This window comes from Neopelma chrysocephalum, unplaced genomic scaffold (assembly GCF_003984885.1).
Source record: "Neopelma chrysocephalum unplaced genomic scaffold, ASM398488v2 Primary Assembly neopelma1_75972, whole genome shotgun sequence".
NCBI lineage: Eukaryota > Metazoa > Chordata > Aves > Passeriformes > Pipridae > Neopelma > Neopelma chrysocephalum.
In genome coordinates, this window is record NW_020909631.1 from 1 (window position 1) to 6,216 (window position 6,216).

At 51.1% G+C, this 6,216-nt stretch overlaps 1 protein-coding gene across 1 annotated transcript; it reads left to right on the plus strand.

Moving 5' to 3' along the window:
* Nucleotides 1–185: 185 nt before the first annotated feature.
* Nucleotides 186–6,143, plus strand: LOC113979346 (adenosine deaminase-like; the record flags this gene model as incomplete). Its single annotated transcript, XM_027706762.1, has 6 exons — nt 186–301; nt 2,494–2,627; nt 4,212–4,283; nt 4,549–4,650; nt 5,392–5,459; nt 5,859–6,143. Coding segments are annotated over 6 exons (697 nt in total), but the record flags the coding sequence as incomplete, so codon positions are not given.
* Nucleotides 6,144–6,216: the final 73 nt, after the last annotated feature.

Sequence of the window (6,216 nt, forward strand, 5' to 3'; positions counted from 1 at the left end):
GTGCTTCTGTGCCCGACATCTGGTAAATGTGGGCATGGCATGGGTGTAAAAGGTGCTCGTAAGTTCTGGGTGGTCTCATCGGGTGCCTCTGGATGTTGAGGCGAGTGGAGCCCTGGGCAGCCTGTCTCCTACCTGCCTCCCTGGCTGGTGTCTGCCCTCTTGCTGATGGCTTTTCTTCCCTGCAGGGGAGACCTCACTCCAGATGAAGTCGTTCAGCTCGTAAATCAGGGACTACAGGATGGAGAAAGGGATTTCCACATCAAAGCCAGGTCTATTCTATGCTGCATGCACCATATGCCAAGTAATGAATTGCAGCTCCCCTGCTGCCCTGCTCCCCTTCCCTGGCGCGTGGCGGGGGGTGATGTCCCCTGGGTTCAGGTCCCTGCACAAATGTGGGGAAAGCCCTGGTCCCTGGGTCTGATGCAGGACCAGACAGTGCTGAGGAGGAGTTCTTTCTTGCTGGGGGTCCTCTGCTCCCTTCACTGTGGGAAAAAGGTCTGCTGGATGAGAGAGGGGGGGTCTGTGGGTATAACCAGTATGTGAAACATCTTGCTCGTCTGTCCTCTGCCTGGGGAGCTGTGATCTCTGCTCCCTGCCCTGGGCAGCTGTGATCTCTGCTCCCTGCCCAAAGGCCAGAGCACCCCTTGGGCCAGTCAAAGCCATTGGCACAAGGAGCACTTGCATCTACCGTGCTGTCTGGTGGATCTGAGAGCAAATGGTCATGGAAGGAGGACTGAGATCTCACACCTCCCTGCTCATGGTGCTGCTGCTACAGCAGCATGTGCTCCTTCCTTAGCCTGGATCACGGGGCAGCCAGAGAATCCACTGGCTGCAGTCAGTCTCTGCTGGCTTAAGATGAAAACACAAGTCAAATATACTTAAGGCACATACATAAAATGTTTTTTAAAAAATCAGCAGCTCTGAACTTGGTCAGTAACTGGTGCTGTGACCCAGAATAGGAAGGAAACCTGATTTCCAGCATTTCAATGGGCTGCTGAGTTCTGTGAGGACCTTCCTCCAGGGAAGAAAGCAGTCAGAGAGAAAGTGTGTGACAGCAGCTGTTTTATGTGAAGACTTTTCTCTGAGTATCTTCATATCTCACATCAGTTTCATATAGGCTTAATAGGGTAGATGGTGGAAAGATTTTTCCTAATGAGTACATGGTTAATTTGTGTCTAGAAATGTGAAAAATTATATTCTTGGAAACTAGGAGATTGGAGAGTGGTTTTTTTCCTACCTGCACAGCCAACTGCAAACAGTACTTTGAAAACTTGACCCTGTCATTTCTGGTTTCTGGGAAGAAAACACTTTTCTTTGTAGAAACTGGAAAGCTGTAAGGCACAGTCACCCTGATCTGCAGTGTGCCAGCACACGAGTGGTAATGGCAGGAGGCAGGAGGTGGCAGGAGGGATTGCTTGTGCAGGCAACAGAGTTGGCATTCTCATACCTGTATCCCAGGGCACCAGCTCTGTTACCCAGAGCCAGTAATGTGCTTGGTAAAGAGTCTTTAGTGCTACGTTCAGGATATGCTGCACAGCATATCACCTGTGATATTAATTACCCTGTGAATAATGAATGTTGAGAGAAAGGCAGAGATGCCAGCCAGAACTAGCTTGAATTAAACTTGGTAGTAAAATAGTGGCTCTAACCCAGTGAGTTGGGAACTGATGAAAACAAAAAGAAGATGAAATTGCACACATCCTCTTATGTGTTCCTATGGTTTGGGGATTGTATGTACACAGCAGGTGCCTGTTAATTATTAACACTACTGTTTATCTCTGTTTCTTGGCCTTTCTGCTAAGGTTAAGTGCTATGTGAGCTGGTAGATGAACCTCCTTTAGCAGACGTTATCTGTCCTGATCAGAGAGAGCTCTGAAGTAATTGTCAGCCACTTGTTACTCTCTTTCTCTCTGATGTCAAATAGATAAAAGTTCAGCTCCTTCCCACCAGAAGTAGAATCCATCGTCTTGCCCCGGGGAAGTCGAGGATGCCCTAGAACAGGGCATGGCTGACTGTTATACAGGGACCCCAGAGATCCCTCTTAGCCCAAACTCCTCCTTAACACGACACATCCAACAGATGCCCGGCCTGGGATGGGGTGAAAGCTCAGGAGTGAGTTGAGGGAGTTCTCCAAAGCACCATGTTACAGCCTCAGGGCAATGCAGTTCATCTTACCTCAAGCCAACTGCAGCAGTCAACCACTGGTTGGAGGGGATTTTTTAATTATTTTTTCCCCTTGCTCAAAGTGAACAGAAGAACATGATAAGAGCAGTTTTATAGCTGGTGAATGCATTTGGTTTCCCTTTCCTTGATGACAGACTGATCAGTTGACAGCTTTTATTTGCCTGAAGATGACAGACTTTTCTAGGAGTTTCTTTTAGGAGCATCAAATTTTAGGAAAGACTAAAGAAAATAGCCCTAGCCTTCTAGTCATAGGAACAGGATTTATTCATTAAAATGCTTCCTCCTAAATACTGGTGCTGTCTCTTCCAGGCTGGTCTCCAGAGGTGGTGGAGCTGTGCAAGAAGTATCGAAATGACTCTGTGGTGGCCATTGACCTGGCTGAAGGTGAACCTTCAGAGACCCTAAAGGTGGAGATTGACTCTGAGCATAAGAAGGCTTATGAGGTTTGTGGAATTAAGCTTCTTAAAAGAAATTACAAGAAAAATACGTATTGAGGGGATGTGTGTGAAGGGACAAGCAGCACGTTTTTCCAGCTGCAGACGGCTGGGACAACTTAGAAATGTGTTGCAGCTATTAAAAACAGAAATGTTTGTTTATATTTCCTAAATTATTAAAGGCAGGCATCACTGCTTAAACATGGTCTTGGAGCTGGGGCTTGGCACACTACTCTGTAGCACTGAACGTGACACAACTGACGTGGAGCCCAGATCATCCCCCACCCCGCTGCTGTCAGCCCCTGGGGCTCAGTGGAACCATGGCCAAGGGTGGAAGAGACTGGCCTTTCCAGTCTGCCAGAAATCACCCGAGGAGCTGAGAGGAGGCTGCACATTTGAAGGGGTTTTTTATCTGATCATCTCAAATACAAACACTGTAATAGCTTCGGGAGCCTGATCCCAGACTCTTACTAGACCTCAGCGTTTGCAAAGGTTCTAAGGGAAAGTCTTGTTCCTCTTTGCTAGTGGGAATTTGGGGTTGTTAGTCCCCTCCATCAGTGGGGGAGGAGGTTGTGCACCACCACTGGCAAAAAAGACAGTGGTTTGTAAGCAGTGCTTAGGTCTGAAAGCACGTGGGGCTTCCTGGGGCCTTCACCCCATCAGTGGGAGCTGATACAAAGTCTGCCTGCACTGCTGTGCTGGGTGAACAGAGTGATTATAAACCCAGATGCAGGCACAGGGTTTTATGAACAGATGGGCAGATGTGTCTTATCCTCCCTGCTGTGCCAGCAGTACCCAGGTCCAGCCTTCTCCATCTGAAGGGTGCATCTTGTCTCTGTGCCAGGGGCTCGCTCAGGCTCTGAGATGCTGAAGCAAACCCCACTCTCATCTGTATTAAGTAACTGAAAATCCCTCCTGAGTGCAGAGCCCTGAAGGACTGTCTGTGAGGAGCGGCTGCTGCGGGATGGGGCTTGCAGCCTGCCTGCTGCTGCCAGATGGGTGGCCCTTCTCCAGCAGCCAGGCTTCCCTCGAGGCTGCATGGCTTCCCAAAACCCAGGTGGCCTCTGGGCCACCCTGGCAAAGGATTTTTCGGGTTGGTCATGGAGCTGCACCAAAAGCTGCACCCACAGGGTCCTCTCGGCTGGGCTGCCTCCACCCCAGCCCCTTACAGGAGGGAGGTGCTCAGTGTCAGAGCATTTCTTCATCTCTGCCCTGGGGGGGTCTTCTAAATTCCCCCACCTGGCTGCAGCTGGCCAAAAAGGTAGAAGTTCCACAGGCTGGAACTGCTGCAAGGTTCATGCAGAAGGACAGGTGGGTGGAGGAAGGGGAGCTTGGAGCTTGCTGCTGTCTGGAGAAGAGGCAGTGATGAGCTCACCCAAAAAAGCCCTTGAGGAGCCTGGCTGGGCTCCAGCAGAAGGTACCAGGATTTCTCAGTGTCTCAATTTGTGGCTCTTCTCTTGCAGCCCTTGGAGTGCGGAGCCTGTGACCTGTGGGCTCTTGGCACAGAGCCCTGTTGCTTGCTGTGCCATCCCAGGGGTTTGCTGCCCTCGCTGCGGGTGATGGGACAGGAAGATGTTCTCCCTTGTTTTGCAGGAAGCTGAGAGATGTGGGATTCACCGCACTGTCCATGCTGGGGAGGTCGGACCTGCTGCCATGGTCAAAGAGGTACGAGGAGTTCCCGAGTCAGGGCAGAGAGAGGGGCAGGGCTGAGAACGGCCCTGCATCCCCTGCACCAGGGAGAGAGGTGTGCCAGCCCTCTCTGTAGCCACAGCACAGCAAACACTGGGGACATGGCACAGTGGCTGGAAAGGGCCATCCTAGAGCAGGGTCAGTGGTGGGGCTGTCCCAGAGGTGGGACAGGGGTCTCAGGGCAGGCAGGAGCCGAGCTGGTGCTCAGAGGCTGTGAGTGGTTCTCCTGTGCTCCTTTTAGGCAGTTTATGTCCTGAAGGCCGAGCGCATTGGCCATGGATACCATGTCCTGGAGGACCCTGAGCTCTACAAGGAGCTGCTGAGAACAAAGATGCATTTTGAGGTAAGGATGTGTGGTGGGAGCATGACAGCTGCTGTCTGAGTGGAAAACCAGCCCTTGTTTGGGCTGTGCTACAGCCAGGGGCACGACCTGACACCCGAGTGCTGACCACATGTATGGTAACATTGCACTGAACTCAGATGCTCAAAGCTCCACAGCAGAAATGGTGGGAACACCTGTCTGTTTGCTGGAACCTGTTGCAAGGAGCAGCAGTGCACACAGCAGCTTGTGGGAGGCTCGTAGCAGAAAGAATGGATTCTGGCGTGGCCGAGGATAAATTCTGGAGGGATTATTCACTAGTTTATATACCTCAAGTCTACAGGCTCCTCCTTCCACAAATCAGGCTGCTGTACCAGAGCAAGTCTGGTTAGAGGGTGGAAATGGAGTTACTGTGCATGTGCAGATTTCCTTGGCTTTTCCCCAGAATGGTCATATCCAGCTAATAGATGGAATATGTGTGTATATACTTAATTGGTTTCCTAACTGTGGTTGGCACATCGCTGGTGACTGACTGGCCATGGGAAACATCCCACTGACTCCTGCTGCTGTCATGTGGGTTGTGGGCTCTTTGCATCTGTGTCCTGGGACGTGCACTGGTCCATCAGAATAGCACTGAGGGGCAGCTGTGAACAAAGCTCTAAGCCTATACCTGGCTTTACCAGTGTGCTGAGCTATCTGTGTCCACACCTGGGGTTAAGATCTGCATGCTCGATTCTGCTTTTCATGCTTAACTCCCCCAAACAGGTCTGCCCTTGGTCCAGTTATCTCACTGGAGCATGTTCTCCGGACTTCACCAAACACCCCGTAATACAGTAAGACTTCTCAATTATATGCAATCTTAAATAACCAGGATTTGGTTTGCTTTACTGCTTTAAAAAGCTAAGACCCATCTAATTATGTAGGACAATGTGGCACATCCTTGTCCTTTGGCACGGGGGGAGCTGGTGCAGCTGGAGGGGTGCAGGGGTCCCTTGGGTTGGCTGTCCTGTCCTTCCTGCTCTGAGCTGTGGGGCATGAGGTGCTGCACCCCAGCCTCTACTGGCAGGTCAGTGCAGAGCTGTGGGGACAGAAGCCACACTCCATGTCTGTCTCCAGCAGTTCCAGCTTCAGGGACAGCCCCGAGGTCTTTGCTTTTACTGCGTTTCACCCTGAGAACTGCACAGCGTCACATCCAGTGCTTTACCCACCACTTCAACCCCATTTTCTTACAGATTTAAGAAGGATCGTGCCAACTATTCTCTAAACACGGATGACCCCCTCATCTTTAACTCCACCATTGACAAGGATTATGGCCTGGTCAAGGAATACATGGGCTTCACCGAAGAGGAGTTCAAGAGAGTTGTGAGTCAGCCCTGGCTGGGTGCTCTGATGCTGTCCTGGTGCAGCCCAGAACAACCTGCCGGTTTTTCTTTATGAGCTGAAGAATTTTTAATGGAAATCAGAAAATGCTGCCCTGGCCTTGTAAGCAGGAGGCTGAGAGGGTGCTGAGCTGGCTGGAGGGGGTTCTGGAGCACTGTGGGGAAGCAGGGTGTGGGCACAGGGTGGGCTCTGAGGGGCTGCATCTCCCAG